The sequence below is a fragment of the Kogia breviceps genome, chromosome 5, assembly GCF_026419965.1.
Source record: "Kogia breviceps isolate mKogBre1 chromosome 5, mKogBre1 haplotype 1, whole genome shotgun sequence".
In the NCBI taxonomy this organism is placed as follows: domain Eukaryota; kingdom Metazoa; phylum Chordata; class Mammalia; order Artiodactyla; family Physeteridae; genus Kogia; species Kogia breviceps.
In genome coordinates this window covers 91,497,959-91,518,797 of record NC_081314.1, presented here as the reverse complement: position 1 = coordinate 91,518,797, position 20,839 = coordinate 91,497,959, and the positions used below count along the sequence as shown (strand labels likewise).

The window sequence follows — 20,839 nt, the reverse complement described above, 5'->3', positions numbered from 1 at the left end:
TACCTCTTGATTCTGAGCTCATCTATATATCTTGCTTCAGTCAGGGTTAGCCAGTGTTCACATAAGTGACACAAATGGAGGCTAGAAATGGGCCTGCACATTTGGGATTCCTGCTGCTTCTGCTATTTCCATGAGACTACATCCATACTAGCCTTGTAGAGGATAAGTCAAGCCAAGTTACTCTGGTCTCACCCCAGCCAGGGCTATCCCAGGTCAACTGACAGCCAGTTGACCCCTAACATGTGTGCAAGCCCAGCCAAGGTCCGCAGAACCACCTAACCAATAGGCAGCTGACTGAAAACACATGGGCAAGCCTAGCCAAGCCAAGCCTAAATCAGCTGAACCTTTCAGGCTTGTGACTCAATGACTATTTAATGTCGTATGCCACCAAGGTGTGTGGGTCTTTATTACATAGCCTTATTGTGGCAATAGATAACTGCTACAGACATTATCTGGCCCAACCCAGTCACATTACTGAAGATGAAACCAAGGACTGCAGTGGAAACTGCAGTGCTGGCCAGATCCTACCTTCAGGACTAAAGGTGTTGTGAATGTTAGCAGCTGAATCCCTCTCTGAAAACTGCTCTCCTTAGAAAAGTGCTGCCTTTCCTCAAATCACACCCTTACAAAGAGACAGCCCACATTCAGTGGTTGCTGCAGGGGTGGGAGGGAGTAGATATAACAGCTGCCCCCTTGCCTCAAAGTGAACAACGCTGAAGGGCCAATTGCATTCAGATTCTCTCTCTGTCACTTTGTATCCCTCACCCGTCATAGGTATTATTCCTGAGAATACTCCCCATTAACCTCTTGCATGCAAATCTCAGAGTCTGTTTCCCAGAGAACCAATCTATCACAGACACCATGAAGGGAGCAATCTGCTCAAGTTCACATTGCTAGTTAATAACAGACTGCAGGTTAGGACTCAGGTAACATGACCTCACTCCCATCCAGTCCTCTCCCTACTTTCACAAAATGCATCACACTCAAGGATAGAGATGACCCAAGACCAAGATGTAAACCAAGTTTTATTTTACTAAGATATGGAGGGAAAAAAAAAAAACCCAACTTCATGGTCTGAATTCTCCCTTCAACTAGAATATTTTCTGAAATGATTTGATCAAACTAAAAATGATAAAACATTTTGCACTTCCAGCCTACAGAAAGATCTACATCCCTAAGAAATGTTTGTGCTGAGAGAATCTGCCAAAGAAAAACAATGAAAGGCCTGACGAACACTGGATCCAACTGGGATGGGGACAACTCTAGAGCAAGACAGAGTCTACCTCTGGCTGAATTCTGAGGAGGGTAAGCGTGAGGCCAGTTCCCGTCTCCAGCTGCCTACTCCTGTCACAGGTCTCTGTTACGCTCTGCATTCTGTCTAAATCAGGTCTGGGTAAACAAGAGGTTCTCTTCAGTCTGGAAAAGCAACATAAATTTGGCAGCTTCTTATTAAATTTATCCAAGTTCTGCCAAAGATCTCTAGTCCTCCTCAAGGGTGGCAGGGCTTAAAGCAAACATCCTTTAGAACACATCCTATAAATTGTCCATATGGTCCTGATCCACCTAAAATGATTCACAGATCCAAGCCCATTTGGTAGGAATTGGTCATTCCACACAACCTGCCCCTGGACCTAAGATTTTTGAGGAGGGACAGAAGGGAGGATGAACTCTGCTGTGTGCTGATGAGGACTGGCCCTAGAAGAGAAACACCTGCCTAGTTTCCCACCCTTTAAGAACTCCAACTCCAAGTCAGTCATCTTCAGGTAATAGTAAGTTTCTTCATGTATTTGTTCTTCCATGTCTGACTATAGACAGCAATGACACTGCAGAAAAATTCAGCTCCAATTACAACTTATTAAACACCAACTGTGTGCCAGGCATTGTATCTGAAGCCTCCCTCTGTGACTGCTGCATCTCTGTGACATCCATGGTTTCTCCTCTTCCTTCTTCTCATCCCTAAGTTCAGGCCATTCCTCCAATGTCCTGGGACCACTTCAGCTCTCCCATTGCTTCAGAAGTTCCCAATTTCCTCTTGCAGTTTTTCAAAGTATGAGTCACCGTCTACCTTCATCATGAACCTGGAGTGCATGTTAAAATTACAATCCTTGAATCCAGATCTATCTGGTTCATGCTCCCCGGGGGGCACTATTCCTCTGCCTTAATCAATTGTCTCAATTGTCTAGAAAGACCAATTTGCCAATTTGTCTTGTCTATGGGGAATGTGTCCTGCCAGGTGCTTTTCTGTCCTACAGACTGACTACTAAACCTTAAAAGTTATTTAAAATTTATTTGAAAAATATATTTAGAAATGTTTAGTGACTTCACATGGTTTACCAAATAAAGTTTGAATTCTTTGTCCTGGTATTTGAAATCCTCTAAAATCGGGTGCCAATCTATATTTCCAGCCCTCTCTTCCCTTCTATCCTACACCCAACCTTCTGCTCTAGACCAAACATAGCTGCAAATCAGAATCACTTGAGCAACATTTTAAAAACAGATTTCTGGACCCCATCCCCAAACTGGGTCAGCATCTTGGAGTGGGGAGAGGACCAGGGAGTCTGAATTTTCCTTCTGTTTTATAAAGAATGCGTATAAACTGAGATTAAAAAGACCAACAACACAATAGAAAAATAAGCAAAGGACACTAAAAACAAAGCATAAATGTTCCTGAAACATATGAAAATATCTTCGATCATACTCATAAAAAGAGAAATGCAGCCTAACACTATATCACACTAAGATACCATTTTTCACACACTGCATTCCCTAAAAACATTCACAAGTTTGATCGCACAGTCAATTAAAGAGGTTTGGGGAGATATACGTTCTTACACTTTTCTGGTGGGACTGCAATATGATACAACTTGTATGGAGAGAAATTTGGTGATATCTACCAAAACTAGATACACTTTCTGTTTGGCCCAACAATCTTACTTCTCAGAATCTATTGTAAAGATATACCCACATACATGGAGTGACTTGTGTACAGGTTAATTCTGAAATTGTTTATAAAAACAATATACTGAAAGCAATCCAAATGTCCATCAAGGCTAATGGAAAAAGAACCTGTGGTAGAATCTCACAATGGCTTAATGAAGAATGAGGAAGATCTCTATGTACTCATAAGAAAAGATCTCCAGGAAATATATTTAAATGAAAGAAGCAAAATGCAAAGTAGTGTATATAGTATACTATGGTTTGTATAAAAAAGAAGGGGAAAACAAAAAGAAACTACTTTGTAGCACAGGGAACTATATTCAGTATCTTGTAATAACCTATAATGGAAAAGAATCTGAAAAAAGAATATATTTATATATATATATATATTCACTATGTTGTATACCTGGAACTAACACAACTTTGTAAATCAACTATACTTCAATTTAAAAAAAAAAGGTCTTTCCTAGCCAAGGTAATAAAACAGTTTCCTGTTTAAAAAAAAAAAGAGAGAGAAAAGGTATATAGGTATTTATATTTATTTGTGTTTGCACAAACAAGCATTAAATGGATAAACAAGGAATCATAAATATTCCTATGGGGGCAGAGAATAATAAGGTAAAGGGTCAGGAACGGGTGTAAGACTTGTCTGTGTATGCCTTTTTATGTAGCTTTGACTTTGGAATCCAAAACATGTATCATTTGTTTAAAAAAAAAGAATAAAAACAAGAAGTACCGATGATAGAGTCATCATCTATCAAAAAAATCTACTCAGTTTCAAGGCCCCTCCTTTTCAAAATTCTGTGATAACATACAGTACTGTGATGACTTCAATTGGAAGAGCTTATTCCTCTACCACATTCTTCAAGCACTTGTTTTATACACTTGACTTATCAGGTGTTTTTCACCCCTTGCTTGCAGGGGTTGATCTTGACACTGATACACTTGATGTTGAATGGGATGACTGGACAAGTTAGGGGGCAGCTTCTCCAGCCTCTAGGGCACGGAGTGATTGATAATCAAAGACTGAATAAACAGAGAGGGAGACCACAGGCAGTGTCTGGAAATCTGATCACTCATCCAGCCTTGTCTCCCGGCACAGGGTGGCAGGGTCTAGAGAAGGCAGCTGCCGGGCATAGTCACCACTGAAGAAAGGAGGAATTGGGGCAAAGGGTCAATTTTTCAGGTGCTCCTGTGGGAAAGCAGCATTTCTGCATTGTTATGGATCCTGATGGTTGTGAGGCTGTCCATAAAGAACAATTCTCTTCAACAGGATCGAAGGTAGAGTATTTTAGGCTGAAATGTATTCTATCAGTCTCACTTAGGAAAGTTGTGTTAGAGATTCACCTAGGAATTCTCTACTCACATGAATAAGGAATCAACACTGTCTCTCCTTGTTGCCACATTAAACTTCCATCAACTCTTCCACCTCCCTTTTTTTCTTCTTTCAAAAGAAACTATCAAAAAACTGCCTTTGCCCATAAAAATGTCCTGTGTTCTAACTCTTCAAATTTGGTGATCAATATCAGTGTCAAAATATTTTTCATCTCTACATTTTGCTAAGCACATAAATATATATATATATATACATGCCTACTGTGCTTTCCTCCCACTTCTCTTTTCATTCTGCAATAAAATGCCTTTAGCTAGGAACTCCTTCCCACCTGACAAACTCTGTCTATAATTCATTCTCTTAACATAGATACCAATATTCCTATCTTTGATTGATACTTTAAATATCTCTAACAATTAAGAATACCTTTATGTGTTAGGTCATTCTATTTTTCGTCTTTTGGTTTGGGTTTTTTTTTTAATTTTTATTTTCTTTTTGTGTTAGGTCATTCTAAACCCTCACGTATAATATACTCTGGGCTGGCAAAACCAGATGGGCTTATTCTGCATTGGAATTTGCTTAAGAATGAATAATGACTGAAACCTTAAAGTAAGTTTCCTGGTGTTTGTAGGTCCATCATCTATAACTCAAATACATTTGGCAAGACAGGCCAGCTGATGAGTACAGCCCACACTGTAGTTGGATGTGGGCCTCTGCTTTTAAGGACCAGTAAAAGACTGGAAGAGTAGAGAGTGCTTGATTTATTTTGAGGAAAGTAAGGCCATCTGATAGATTTCCAGCTGAAAATCGGTCAAGGCTGAAGATTGGTTCACTGAGACCATGGCACATGCCAACTCCTGTTTTCCCATGGCTGACTCCCAGTCTTGGCTGAAAGTACTACAGCCTTTCCCATAAGGGTAACCTGGGACATGACACAAGGAGAGAAAGGCCTTCCAGGAATTAGATGAGGAACAAAATAAAAGGCCCCCAAATCATGTCCAAGCTGCCATTCAGTAAGTGGCAAACACCCAAATCACAATACCTGATTTCCAATAAGGCAGAAAAGAAAATCTCAGTCCTCTACAGTTCATATTCAATCCAGATGTCTAAAAGACAGCAGGATTAATGTTAAAATTTTGCCAAGGCAGCACCAAATGCTTGTAAGAGTTAGGACCATGTAGAGGTTGAGGTGGAAGATATAATGATTTTTCCAAACTTCTCTGAAATGAGGAATGATAATTCTTTGTGTGAGTTGGTACATAACATATCTGACACTGGGAACACCTGGTGGAGGAAGGCTTTCATCACCAGCCAGCATGTTTCTGTACTGGATTGAATACCTACTTCCTCTCTAGACATCTGGATTATAACCAAGCTCACTGGCTCATGCTACAATTTGAAAATCCAGGAAGCCAATGGTTGACTCCCAGTTAACCACAGAATATGTGGCTTTGAAGTATTAGTCTCTTGGGCTTCAGTTGTTTTTTTTTTAATATACCATTTAAAAATTTTTTTCTTTTAATATTTATTTATTTATTGTGGCTGTGCCAGGCCTTAGTTGCGGCACACGGGATCTTTGTTGCAGCATGTGGGAGCGTTAGTTGTGGCATGCAGAATCTTTAGTTGCGGCAAGCACGCGAGATCTAGTTCCCTGACCAGGGATCGAACCCAGGCCCCCTGCATTGGGAGTGTGGAGTCTTAGCCACAGGACCATTAGGGAGGTCCCTCTTGGGCTTCAGTTTTGTCACCAAGAGTAGTAATGCAGCCTGACTCTGAGAAGCAGTTGTGAGGGGTCCCTGTCAATCCTGTGTAATTAGCAGAAAGCAATTACAAGTATTTTTCAATTATACGTGCTCTAGTCCCTGTGACAGCTCATTGATCTCCAGATGCCTGCCAGATCAAATGGTGGTGATGACCACAATAGTAGTACATTTTATGTGACAGGTAATTACATATAATTTCTATTAAATCCTCACCATCACCTGTGAAATGTATATAACTATGTTCTAAGTTGAGACTTAGGAAGTAACTTGCCCAAAGTCACACAACAAATACATTGTGACCGTGGATTTGAACCTCTTTATTTAACTCTAGAACTTCTTTTGTGTCTTTTGTTTGTATGATTATTGTTATTGTTGGTAAGGACACACTCTCTCTCTCTCTCTCTCTCTCTCTCTCTGTTCTCCCTCCCAGACATACATACAGCACAGAGATAAATGTCCACAAACCAATCACTGATCCACAATGATTTATGAGAGGACATTGGAAAGAATGCTATTTATTTTCCTTTAGAACTATCTCAGGGAAAAGTGAGCTAATAAAAATAGAGAATGCATAACTGAAACTTCAAACCCAAATAAATTTGGGAGACCTGCTGGCCAACACTGTACCTATACTAAACAATACTGTATTGTGCACTTAAAAATTAGTTAAGAGGATAGATCTCATGCTGAGTGTTTTTACCACAATAAAAAATATGATTCAGAAAGCTAGACTATATTAAAATCAAGTTGACATTATCATGACATAATTATGACTGATATGTGTTCAATGATACCAAGATGACATGACAGAAAAATATGTGAGGTAACATGTTACATGTAATGAAGTTAAATGTTAACTAACGGAGGGACTTCCCTGGTGGTCCGGTGGTTAAGACTCCGCACTTCCACTGCAGGGAGCGTGGGTTCGATCCCCAGTCAGGGAACTAAGATCCCACATGCCACGGTGTGGCCAGAAAAACAAAAGTTAACTAATGGAAAAAATATGTTTTATATGCTTTCAGATGAAATATGTTTTATGAAAAATATGCAGGATACGCAAATGGTACAAGAAGAAGGCTTTTCATTATAGTTGAAACAACAATAAACAAAAGTAGAGAAATCATGCACGAAAAAAACGTTTCTTTTTAAAAAATAAAGCTCTAGAGATGTAATGGTTATAAAAGAAACTGGGTGGGTTAGAGGTGGGGCTTCTGACCATGAGGCATAACTACTCACAGTAAGTCTTGCCATGTTCCCATGAGAACGCAGTGAGTTAGACCTCAGCTGCCCAACGCTGAGCTGTACGCCTCACACGCATCATTAGTATGAAAAATTGTGAAAACTCTACATTCAGCCAAATCCCTTTGCTTTCCAAAAGGACATGGCCGCCATTCAGTCTGTATTTCCAGTGATTTTTCATTTAGCTTCACAGCTTCTCTCAGCCCTGGCTCATTCCCCCCAAGCCTGGCCAGAGTCAAGGACCCCCAAGGGTCTGCAGGAACCCCATCTGTGAGGGAGTCGCCTGCAGCATAAAGGCTGCAGGAATATCATATGGTGCTGCTCACAGGAAGGAAGACTCAGGATCCAGAAGAAAGTGTCAGGATACCTCTCTGGCTGCCCCAACACACAGTATTATTACTTCTCCCATTTTCCTCCATCTTACTGACTTTCAAACCATAGAGTTGTTGCATATTTTTCATTTTAAAGTGCCCAAAACTTAAACCAGAACCACTCAGAATGGCTACATATCAGTAATTAGGCAGACTGACCTTTGTTACCACAAGCAAAGAGCCCTCTTGAAACCTGAATTTTCCTTTTGATTCCCCACCGACCTCTCCCATAAGGTGTGACCCACCTTAGCTGAGAGAAAAGCAATAATTATTATAAAGTGTTTCAGAGAACCTAGCTGGAAGTGGTCGATTTTCATGGTGCTGTTGTTGACAGGGCCAAAGATGGTGATCACGGAGACTTTCCTGGTGGCCATCTTGCAGAAACTTTCCAGATACTCATCTCGCTGCTGCACATACATATTGTTCTCAGCCTTGGGAGCGGTGATCAGCTGGAGGAGGGTGAAAGCAAGAAAATATTAACTCACGGTGATAGTTTCACACAGAGGCAAAAGCCAAAGGGATGATTTGGAAGAGGGTTGGTAGTGACTGACACCTAAACGAAGAAACTAGATTGTTTTGTTGAATAGATAGTATAATTAAGGCCAAAAGAGAACATTTGGAAAGGCCTTTTTTTAATGACTCCAGACAGCTTAGAGTTTTCTATTCATTTCCACTATTGTTTGCCTTCATTACTGGTCTCCATGTGTCTTGGTTTTCTCATTTGTGAACTCTGCACAGGACTGCTTCTTTCACAAGGCTGATGTAAGCATTACATGATACTTGGCATGCAACATTTGTTCAATAAATGCTATCTCTCGTTTTATGTTTTATTTATTTGTTTTTTAAATGACTGTATTCTCTCTTTTTTTTTTTTTTTTTTTTTTTTGCTGTACCACCCACGGCATGAGGGATCTTAGTTCGCCAACCAGGGATTAAACCCGTGCCCCCTGCAGTGGAAGCACAGAGTCCTAACCCCTGGACTGCCAGGGAATTCCCATTTCTTCCTCTATTTTGATCTTCATTATCTTAATTGGCTGCTCAGACATTCATGAATTCAGTGGTTACCACTATTATTTCATGTCTCACGGGGTTGAGTTTCATAGACAGGCCTTGGGCACTATGGAACATTCAATAGCTTAGAATTTTTATCAGGCAACCTTGCAGATAATTTTTAGGACAGCCTTTTGGCCCAGTATTGTCACAGAATATAGTCATTGTCACACACTGGGCCTGCATAGAGCTCGTGGTGGATGTCTGATGTTGGAGTCCTCGAACAGGATGGGTTTTACTCTTTCAGTTCAGCCTTCTCTCCAGTTCAAAACTGGTATTTTTCACCTAGCCCCTGTGTCTCTCACACTCACTTTGAACCTCTGACTTTTTCTGGGGAAAGAGAAGATAGAGCAATAGAAAGAGATGCTTTAGTCACCAGCTATCTGAGAAAACATATTTCATTATTTTGGATAAAATGAGGATACTCTTATTTTTTTAGGGCTCCTCTTGAACCCTCTCCCTAAGAATGCCTCAGTGTTTTAATTGAACCCGAAATAAAAGCCTTTTGACTCTGGTGATTGTTTTTGCTGCCTTTTCCCGAGCTTTCTCCAATTTTACCAGGTTTTTCCTGAGCAGAAACCAGAACTGTGTACCACAATCCATGAGTGTGTGGGCATGGGCTGTTCACCCTGGAAGTGGAAGGATGTGAAGTTTTATGCTGATGATGAACAGGTCTTTGTTGACCTCTCTACTAACCCCATTAGCTCACTAGGCTGATGTCTGCAGTAAACACTGTCTACTCACCCTTTGCAGGCTCATCATTAGCTCAGAGGCCAGGATTGAACTGGCAGTGAAAGCATGGAGTCCTAACCACTGGACCACCATCTATACGGTTTCTTTCATTTGACCAATTCAAATTTGTCAACCACTTTTCTACTTACCCATCTAACCTTATAAAATATTTCTGAAGTTTGTGGCTATTAGCTTGGCATTTTGCAGAGGGAAAGTCACCATGTTGTTAACCTCTTTATCGAATACTTTATCAAAATGGTAATAAATCTGGTCCCAGCTCATCCTGCTGTTTATTTTGCTCTGTCAGAGATGTGTTTATTGCTGCCTGCAGACTTTCCCTTCTAAGAATTCTCTGTGCTTGAGGAGATACTATCCCTCGTGGAAATCAAAATGAGTTCAATAGCTTTTGAGTGGAACATTAAAAACGTTTTTCCGGAATGAAGTTTTGTTTTGTTTCGTTTTTCTCAGATTGTTATTTATCTTAAATAGACATGATTTCATCTATTTTTGATTTTATGTTTATATACCTCTGCAGATGGACAGGGCGAGTAGGAAATGCTTGTTTTCAAAAATAATTTCCCAAGAGGAAAATAATAAAATTTCCCCTTATTTATTCATTGATTCATACTTAGCCTTAAAAAAGATTTAAGGTGGCTATAAAAAGATATAGTGATGGTATTTTTGCTTTGTTTGTTAGTTTTTTAATTAGCTACATGACATTTGAAAATAATTCTTTAGGTTTTCATGGTAGCCCATATCCAAGAGTTTTGTTTTTAGTTGGTATGTTTTAGGATTTTCTTTCTGGCTTTTTCTTGTTCACAGATACACTATTTTAAAATAAATAAAATGAATGTTTAGGTGAGAACACAAAAGAGTAAAAAAACGAAGGTAAGATTTACTGGTAATGAGTCTGGACTCCCTGTTCTAAAAGAAGGATAGGCCCATATTTAGAATATATGCTAGATGACTGATAATTACCTGCCTCTGTAACTTCAAATCCATACATACACTCCATTCCATTCATGGACCCTTACAGTACATGGACAGACCATGATATGACAGGATTTTAAGAGTCCTCAAAGCCCCCTTTGGTCTTTTTCTCCCCCTTGTGCATAATTGAGAATTTCAGAGAATATGTAATCAAATAGAACCTCATTCTCCCCTACCTGGCAGCTTCTCCCATGTATCTCTGAATACAGTAGCCTTAGGCCTTGGATACCCAGTGGGAACTGTACTTAAATAAATAAAGGGCTCTGATGTTTACTTTCACCTCAGGCCCTTTGCCCAAGGAAGCCTTAACCCACCGTGAGGTGACATTCATTTAGCATGACTCACTTCCTAGCTTCCAGCCCTCCACAACCTGGCCTTCTCTTCCCTTACATGACCTCTTCACCCTGTAGCCAGACCCGCCTAAATTGTGAAATGAGAGGAATCTGTACAGAGTGGCACAGAGAAAGGGTGATTGCAGTCAAAGTAGGAAGGCCTGCATTTTAGCCCTAGTTCAACCCCTGGCTATTCTGAAACCTCAACAAGGCCACTTAACATTCTGAACCTTAGTTTTCTCATCTTTACTATGGAACAACTTCCCTATGAGCTCATAAAGTAGTGAGAATCAAGCATATACATTAGTATATATATATATATATTTTTTTTTTTTTTTTTTTTTTTTTTTTTTTTTTTTTTTTGCGGTACGCGGGCCTCTCACTGTTGCGGCCCCTCCCGTTGCGGAGCACGGGCTCCGGACGCACAGGCTCAGCGGCCATGGCTCACGGGCCCAGCCGCTCTGCGGCATGTGGGATCTTCCCGGACCGGGGCACGAACCCGCGTCCCCTGCATCGGCAGGCGGGCTCTCAACCACTGCGCCACCAGGGAAGCCCCATTAGTATATATATTACATATAATATATATACAGGCTGCGTGCACCAGAGCATCATAGATGTATGTTGCCTCTGAATAATTCACTCTGCCTTCACCCATGTCACCCTTCTCACCCAGAAAGTCCTCCCCACCCTTCCACCTTATCAGAATCTGAGTCATTTTACAAATGCAGCATCCTCCTTAAAATGTCTTCTAGCCCACAATGCTCACTTTCTCCTTTTAATTACTGTTCTTATTGTCTGCACGGCTCACCTGAAATTTATGTATTTCCTTTTACCACTTTGTTTTATGTTTATGTCATATCTCCCCAACCAGAGGATCCATTCTTTAAGGCACGGAAGCTCCAGCCCCACCATTGCCCTGCAGACAGTAGAAGCACAATTCTGGCCCACGTTCTTCAGGCTACACAGATCATTCCAGCCAGAGGAGTGGTTCCCTGGTTATGAAAGTCTAGATGTAGCCCATGAACCGTTGGTAAAGACACTCTCCCTTATGTTCAATCTGCTCCTCGAGTTTGCAGCACAGAAAGTAAAAGAGGCTGATCATCTAAACGTATTTCAGCGACTCTTGGCCTGTGTGTTGACATCTACGTCCCATTCATTTTCTATCAAACAGTGTTTAAAATGGTATCCAGTCCCCGCTTCCTAAAAAGAGCATTCTAGAACTTCTCAGTAAACATTATTGTCTGGCACTTGGCCTCTTTTCAGTTTGGTGGTGATAAATCAGGACATGTAAAGTGAATTTAGAATTGTGTTGTTCTTTTTTATGTTTCTGTTCCAACTGGTGTGTTGGCACAAGCAGCCTCAGAGTATAATGAAGCCAGGTTGCATAAGTAAAGGGCACAAACAGGAATGTGAAGATGTCAGGGGGAAGATATTTTAAGTCTCAACTTATTCCAAATACTGTGTTAAGCTCAAAATACTAGGACAGGATTCTGAGAAATAGCATCCCAGCTGGTAGTCTGCCTTAATAAACTGGAGCTTTATATCCTTTTCTAAAATTAAACCAAATAAGTAGATTCTTGTCCCAATATCCAAATTTCTTAGGTAAGGTTAAAAGTATGAACGTACTTGAATTACGGGAGATTCAGTTGCCAAAGAATGCTTAAACTTGAACTTGAATCTACGTACTTTGGCGTGATGAGCCCTCTTTGCTCATTGACAAGTAGGTAGATCTCAGGGCACAACATGATGGCTTTTCAGCTACACTCTGGAGTCCAGTGTTTTAGGGATAAACAGCTCATCTATATTCTCACTGTTGTCATCCTCAAAGCAACACCAACCAGTCTCTGAGGGATTAGGTTAACTGGGATTCAATCTACTGTTCTCCACTGACTGTGTGGAAAGCCGGTGAGTTGAGGTGCAAAGAACTAGCTGGGTATTAAAGACAGAAACTCTACATTGGTGCTCAACACACAACGTTGACAGTTGGTGTACCTCACCCTTTATATGAGTAATTCAAGGTTGAAAATGAATTTTAAAACATCCGTATTACTAATGAACAGGTTCATTTCTCAGTTTCCCCTTCTCTTTATGGCATATGCCCATGATAAGCTCACACCCATGGGAAGGCAGAACGGGGAAGTTGTTTGACCCTCAGTTTTAAAAATCAAACAGACCTCACTTCTAATTCTGGCTTTGTCGCGTATTAGCTATACACCTTGGGAAACTTCTCAACTTGTCTAAGCTTCTGTTGCCTCCTCTGTAAATGGAGTTGATTGGTCCTTCCTCATGGGACTGTTGTAAAAATTAATCCACAGTCTCAGCAAAGCACCTTGCAGGATGTGCCCCTTTCAGTTGACAGGCTGAGAGGCAGAGGGTTTGGAGGCTTGAGCTCTGGCCTAAGAATAGGACACCTGGCTCTACCTGAAGCTCCTTTTGAAGACGATTAGGATGCTGTTCACCTGACCATAGCCTATACCATCTCTTCCAGTGTTTCTCTAAGTAGTTAAGTAGCAGTTATGTGATGTTTTCACATCTAAAGAATGATATAAATAAATGCAAAGCAGTAGGTTAACTGTAGTTGGGCACCAAGTTACTGAAAATCTGGAAAGGTGAGCTAAAAGCCCAGCACAATTTCTTGGAATGCAAACCTCATTTCAGTTTGAGCACACTGGGTTAGGTTGAGGCTAGTTGGAGGGCTGTGTTGTCAGCTGTACTTTAACAGCTTGGAGGCTGCTGAGCCTTCATGAATATTAATTGAATCACTGAAACTTCCTGAATAACATCAGCCATGCTTGACAAGAAAAATGAATGGAAAAAAGATAAATGGCACCAGCAAAATCTTTCACCCAGAGACACTGGTCTCCTCTCTGTCTGGTGAAAAAGACACTTTTCTCTCCATCTTTTGACTTTATGTTGTGTTTATTTTATCATGTCTTTTCTAATCCATTCTTATTTTAGACATCATTAACTCTTCAGAGAACACAGTTCTGATATGATCTGATATGATCATCAGCTGAGCACACGCGGGACTGAAATGCAAGACTGAAATGCCTCCTGTTGGTATTTTCTTTCTAATAACAATCCCAGTTCTCTGTCCAACCCCAAAGAGCAACACTGCCATGAGCAATCCCAGCTGGTTTCTGTTTTGCCTCACATGACATCAGCAGAACCTGTTGTTTGAGTTTCATTTGCTAGAAATTTATGATCAGGGATACTGTTAAAAGCAGAAAAGACCCAGCTGGGCTTTCAAATCCCTGACTAAGGGAGTGGAGAGAAAGGGAGAGAAATGAACAGCATGACTAATATCAGGGATATAGTATGAAAACCCCTTTCTTCTGACAAGCTAGGGGCGGTGGAAGTATTTGCCAGATGGGTGCACAATTACAATCCTGACATTTTACCCATGATTATCTCCCCCCTGGTTAAAACCTGTCCATGAGGAACACTATGTCTGCCCTGCTGGCCAAATGGCCAGGGTTGGGTGATATGCTTTAGTAGGCTGGACAAAGTCCCAGGTACTCAGGAAGAGAGCAATAGAGCACACTACTAATGCTTTCCCATACCCCAAAGAGAGCACTTTGCCCCCAGAGTTTCTGTATTAGGTAGAATTCTACTCTGAAATCAGTGATTCTTCTGGCTCTGACTGGAAACCTGTGTACTCTGGGAATAACCAAGCAGCTGTTAAACTACTCTAACAGTCGGCCCATCCTCTGCTAACCTCAGTTTATATAGTTACTTTAAGGCTCTGGTGAAAAACGAGGTAACGACATACAAAAAATATGTAAAAAGACACACACATCACACACACACACACACACACACACACACACGAACCTGTAGAATCAACCAAAACTTAGGCTTTGTTCTAATACATTGATACACACACTATGGGTGAAATAGCTAAGAGAATCTGGGGATATGCCCCACCCATGATAAACATCACAAGGGACTCTGCTCTGAATAGCATTTCAAATGCACATTTAACTTTGTGAAACCACTAAAGATACATGGACACCAGAGTCACTTTGCTCAGATCGTTAATCCAAATTTAGTTGGAAAAACTAAAAGACCCTCTAAGAGATGCCATCTCTTTCGGTGGCAGGAATGCAGGGCATGGACTCACCTTGTGTCTTCAGCAGGATAGATGCTCTCCTCAATGGCATGGGACAGCTCCCTTCCACCCAGCTAGCTGAGAGAATTATTCCTGACTCAGGTTACCCAACATCAACTTGCTGATCTTTTTCTCTGAATTAACTGCATTATGCCCTTTTCCTCCTAGACAGCCTGGAGTAAAATGTAACATTAAGAAGCTAGTGGCAAAAAAAAAAAAAAAAAAAAAAAAAAGGGCTTCCCTGGTGGCGCAGTGGTTGAGAATCTGCCTGCTGATGCAGGAGACACGGGTTCGTGCCCCGGTCCGGGAAGATCCCACATGCCGCGGAGCAACTAAGCCCGTGAGCCATGGCCGCTGGGCCTGCGCGTCCGGAGCCTGTGCTCCGCAACGGGAGAGGCCACAACAGTGAGAGGCCCGCATACCGCAAAAAAAAAAAAAAAAAAAAAAAAGAAGCTAGTGGCAAAAAAGGGCCCCTAGCCCCTTTTTAGTGCCCTTCTTGACAAGAAGACATTGAGAGAAGAGGAGCCTTTCTCTACACTGATGAGAATTGCCTGTACGTTTAAGATGGTGCTTATTCCTGTCCAAAGCCCTCTTGGGTCTGACTAGGTTCTGGTATCATTCTTTGGATGGTGGCAAAGCAGTGGGGAGGCAGCCTTTAGGGGAGAAGATTTTAGCCAGCCGGTTTTAAAAGTATATTCTTGAGGGCAGACCAGCAAGGACCCTTCCCCACTCCTGTCATACCCACTCCCCACCCAGGCTGCCCTACTTTCCCCTTTGAGTCTTCCAACTGCTGATATATACCTAATTAGGGGGGAAAGGAGGACACCTGCCATTTACCCATACACATGCTTCTAGTTTTTAAGCTCATGCAGAGAGAAACGCTTCTCCTAAATTGTGACCACGGCCAGTGCATTCCACTTTAGGTATTCTTTTATTCTTCTTTTATTCTTTGCACTTGGCAAAAGGCAGTGGTATCCTCCTGTGTATCTTTCCACTGTCCTGTGGAAGAGAGCAGTAAAGTGGGAATGGGTCTGATGGGTTTGGAAGAAGCTGAGTACAGGTTCTTCCCTGGGCTCATGGCTAAGATCCCCCAGTCATTGATTCTGTACTTAGGGCCGCGGATCTGTGTGGATAGAGGTTCATAGAATATCTTAACCAAATGGAACCACTGGCCTGGCTGGCTTTCCTTGACAAACCTCATGATCTTCCTGACATAGCACCTGTTCAGCCACAGGCTGCCATCCAACAATGTGATTTTAGAAAAATAACACACTGGGCTTCCCTGGTGGCGCAGTGGTTGAGAATCCGCCTGCCAATGCAGGGGACACGGGTTCGTTCCCCGGTCCGGGAAGGTCCCACATGCCGCGGAGCAACTAAGCCCGTGAGCCATGGCCGCTGAGCCTGCGCGTCCGGAGCCTGTGCTCCGCAACGGGAGAGGCCACAACAGTAAGAGGCCCGCAAAAAAAAAGAAAAAGAAAAATAACACACCAAGCCCTAACACTGCCTCGGCCCACAGAACCATGCCAAGGAGAAGATTACTTACAAGGAGTCTTCGTTTGCCTTCCAAGGGCCCCAGCAGGTCGGTCACCGACTTCCTGGGACTCTGAGCGAAGTGTTTTGTGGGTTTCAGGTGCCCGTCCTGCTCCGTTCTCCCCGCCTTTTTCTTCTTGTTCTCTTTCTCCTGCCTGCTCTTTTTCTCAGCCCTGTCCTTCTTCACTTGCTTTTCACTCTTGAGTAACTTGTCTGCTTTCTCACTTTTCACCCTCTTTTTCTTCTCCTTCTCGGGTTTCTCAAGCTTTTCGTGCTGTTTAGACTCCTTCGCTTTTTTGGGGGCAACATTCCCCACCTGCAACTCCTCCTCCAGCTGAGAGGCGGTCGGCCGGCTGACGCCATACTTACCCTCGTACTCATGGCTAAGGATTTTGTCCCGGGCTTTCTTTGGGGGAGGTTTCCCCTTCGCTGGCTTGTGAGGACCCGGCCCCACATTTGGGTCCCGGGAGCCATACTCCCACCTGTCCGTGCGGTTGTCCTGGAAACGGCCGGCGCCAGCCCTGGTGCTGGGCTCGGAGACGGTGGTGGTGGGGGCAGCCGTGAAGCGCTCGAGGCTGGTGGCCTTGCTGGGCCTCCGGGCGGTCTGCGGCCTCTCCCTGGGCTGCTCCTTCCTGGGTGGAGGGTAGAGGTTCTTGGAGGCCACGGGCCCCCTGGCAGTGGCCACCTCGGCTGTTGCGGAGGCCCTGTGATGCCCCGAGGAAGGGTGCACCCTGGGCGTCCAGGGCCTCTGGGTGGTTGGAAAGCCCATGGGGGTTGTAGGTCTTGCAGTTACCGTCACCAGCCGAGAGGTGGCCCGAGGCACTGCTGTGGCTGCAACAGGAGGCAGGGTGGTGGCCCGTGGGGTTGTGGGCGGTGGAGGAGGGGCCCCCGCAGCGGTGGCCGATTTTCTCATCACCTTTAGCCGACTCTCTCTGGTTGGCAGCACTTGTGGTCTCCTCTGCTCCTTTTTCCCCTTCTCTCTGCTCAGGCCTGGCCTTCCTGCCTCTCTACCATCGTTCTCCTCCTCCACCACCTGGCCCTCTACCCCGGAGGCCTTACATTTTTGCACAAAACCCTTCTGCCTGATCTTCTCTATCCTGCGGATGGGGCCCTGGTCGATGATCTCATACATGGCCTCCAGCCTGACCGGATAAGGGTAGCGCTCCTCTACCTGCAGCGTCTTCTTCAACAGCACCATGCCAAACTTGCCCTTCTCCAGCTTCAAGAAGCTCATCAGCTTTGGGATGAGGCTGGGGTCCAGGGGCTGCTCCAGGACCCGGCCCTCAGTGGTGATCCTCCGCACCTTGCCTCCTTCCTCGCCTGCCTGGTGGAAAAGCACGATCTGCTGGATGTGCCTTTCCGCCAGCTCACAATACACGTCGTCCTTCAGCAGGCTCATCATGAGCCGGTAGTAGCCTTCCGAGGCGTGGGGGGCCGAGATGACCCACACCCTATTCTTCCCTGCAAAGCTGGCAAGGATGTTGGGAGAGCTGGAGCCAGACGGGAAGCGCAACATTCTTGACCGAGCTGAAGACCCCTCATCTCGGACCATCTCACGGGGAGAGCTCCGGGCTGCTGGTCTCCGCTCAGTTCTCACTGGGGCCCCGTGGATACCCAGGGAGGCTGACGGTGCCGAGGCATGAGCCACTCTCAAGACCGGTATGCTCCTCCTTCTTTGGAGAGGCTGGAGGTTTGGTTCTTCCGGAGTGTTTCTCTCAATTCCCTGAGACCTCCCCGTGTGCCTCAGTAACCGAGCTGGCCTTCTGTTGACGGGGGAAACCGGAGGTGCTTTCTGCCCTCCGCGGCTCCCTCTATTCATGGCATGCGCGTGGGGTTCTGATCCGCACACCAGCCACAATGCCAGTAGCATGGTAAAACTGGGTCCCATTCTCCATGTCATTGTGCAATCCACTGTGGGGAGGCAGCAGGGTCAAAAGACAGAAAGGGGAGGGCAGAGTAAAAAAAGAAAGAAAGAAAATCATTTAATTGCAAACAGAGCTGGGCATTATCTCTTTATCTTGGCCAAGGGGAGGGGAAGGGGGGGTTAGAGAAGAAGGAGGGAGGTCAGGGAATGGAAAGTCGGATGAGATCCTGTTGCATTTAAGTCCCTGTAATTTGTCAGTGCTTAGCAGAGACAGTTATATTAAGCAGGAAACCCATTCAACATGCTTGCACTGTTTCAACTGACTGTCTGATGCTCCAGAGAAAATGCACACTGAGCATATTAATTATGACAACATTCCCATTTCATTTCTTCAAATAAGCGACAAAGAAACAAACAAACACAGCAAAGACAGGCAGAATTACACACTTACATGGTGGCTCATGGAGATGGAATGCAGAAGCTTTAAAAAGCAATCTGAAGTGTGCTCCCAGGACAGTTCCTAGATGAAATACTTTTCCTCCCAACTCTCTTTCTCCTTTGCAAGGCTGTCCGATACAAAGGGGTGTACTGCAGCTCCAGCTCCCAAAGCCACACGCAGACCACCGCCTGTCTGGACCTGAGGGCTGAGCTTTCTTGTTTTCTTTCTGGCTGTGCCTTTTTACCTTCTTGACAAGTAGAATGAGGTGAAAGGAGCTGTCCTTTTAAGTCTTTGCATCTCCATTTGTCTGCAGCTTCTTTCTGCTCAGGCTTGTGTGTCTGTGTGTGCCAATGCCCCCGGCCGACAGTACTGGACGCCCCTTAAAGTGGAGCCCCAGCTATTTCTGAATCTCGCTCTTTCTCTTTTTCGAGTTCCAGGATCCTTCTTATCACCCTTTCCCCCACAGTCTGGCTTAGTCCCTTTGTTTCCAAGCGTAAAAGCGCTGGGATTAATATAGTTTCCAGGCTGAGGGAAAACACAGGAATGTGATGTTGAAAAAGGACTTTTTTCTTTTCCTTACGCTTCTCTCCTCCCTTTATTTCTTCCCACCTTTTTCTCTCCTCTTTTCCTTCTCCTTTTTCTTCTTCCTCTTGCCTGGATTCAGTCCCAGCAATGCCAGGATAACCTCAGTTTTGATCCAAACCAAACTCAAACAACAGCAGCCACTGGAAATCAAGGAAACTTCACTAAGAATTTAACAGATCAGCAAAACACCGCCTCCTTCCCATTTCAGCATGGTGAGCCTGAGCCTGGACTGGGGGAGAGAGAGGGGCTGTTCTTTGGGGTTGGGTGGCGGGGTGGGGTGGGGACGAGTTTTGAAACACTGCACATCATCATAAATCACTTTAGAACAGGATGGCTGAGGACTTAACCCCTTCCCCACTGAGTCATCAGGGCACTATCCCTTCCTGTCTGTACGCAGACTGCACTTCGGAAAGCGAAAATCCTCAGATTTCTACATCTGACTGCTTGGTTTTCCTAGAGACAGATACTCATTTGCGTCAGGATGATTGGCTGTACATACACAGACAGTATGTACATTTATAGTTCCATGCGTGTATTTTTATCTCTTTCTCCCTGCTTTATGCATTTCGTTTGAGGTTGGAAAAGCCCATGGAAAACATGGCTGGGTTGTTTTTATTTTATGCTAACTGGGGATCATATTACTGTGTTCTTGTTCCTAGTTTCTCCTTGGCATGAAAGGAAGCTGGTAAAAGGTTAGAAATGCAGGCAATGGCTGCTGTTCCCCTGAGATTGTGGGCAGCCATTACACAGGGAAAGGCCATTATGACCTCCAATTCTGGGCTCTGGCTAGAGATGGTAGGTTAAGAGCTTCCTCAGAGGGCACGAGTGTATGTGCATGAGTGTGTGCGTGTGTGTGTGTGTGTCACAATGTCTTGCTCTCTGGAGGCTTCAGGTGTCCAGAGGGCTTTAGGCAATCCTTAGAAATAGCCATATTGGGTTTCCAAAGGAGATACTGAGGCAGCTCTGTGCATCCATCGCCTGGATCTGCCATGAGGATTCAGCTTTTCGTTGGGAGGGAAGATGCCTTGGGTTATACAGATATTTCTTCCAGCCTCTCCAAGTGCATTCAGTCAGCATCAACTGCCATGGACAGTGGTGAGCCAAGGTTTTCAGGAGGTTCCTTGAAAGCTAGGCCATGTTAATGGCTACCCTCTCTGAATAAAACCTGGTCCCCGGTTGCTCCCTTTGATCAGTCCCATCTCCGACTGGTCATTGACTTTTCCTTCACATAAGCTCCCAGCACTGAATTGAAGATCTGTAAAGGGCTGAGTGTCAGGCTCTTAGTCCACAGCATGAAGACCAAGCGGTGCCAAGAAGGAAGGTCCTCCTGTGGAGCCTTCTCAGATACTTGTGAGTCCAGAACAAAGGTGGGCTTCAGGCAGAGACCTTCTGTCTGTTGCCTGGAGGCAGAGATTTCCCCTTTCATGGGATTCACCTGTTAAGTTGATCAAATGCCTTGTGCTGAGTTGGACAGTCCTAGATGTGATTTCCTTTCTCACACCATAATGTGTTCCACACAATCCCTTACTAGGTCTCCCTGCTTCTTTCTTTTCTCCTCCTTTT

At 43.9% G+C, this 20,839-nt stretch overlaps 1 protein-coding gene across 1 annotated transcript in view; it reads right to left on the bottom strand.

The window, feature by feature from the left end:
• Positions 1-19,719, bottom strand: part of CCDC80 (coiled-coil domain containing 80) — a 34,118-nt gene extending 14,399 nt beyond the window's left edge. The window contains exons 1-3 of the mRNA XM_059064244.2: positions 18,704-19,719; positions 16,402-18,299; positions 7,936-8,092 (exon numbers count right to left, since the gene is read on the bottom strand). Of these exons, the coding sequence (XP_058920227.1) occupies positions 7,936-8,092; positions 16,402-18,288 (2,044 nt within the window). The 5' untranslated portion in view covers positions 18,289-18,299; positions 18,704-19,719. The remainder of the gene's footprint in view (positions 1-7,935; positions 8,093-16,401; positions 18,300-18,703) is intronic.
• Between the last annotated feature and the right edge of the window lie 1,120 nt (positions 19,720-20,839).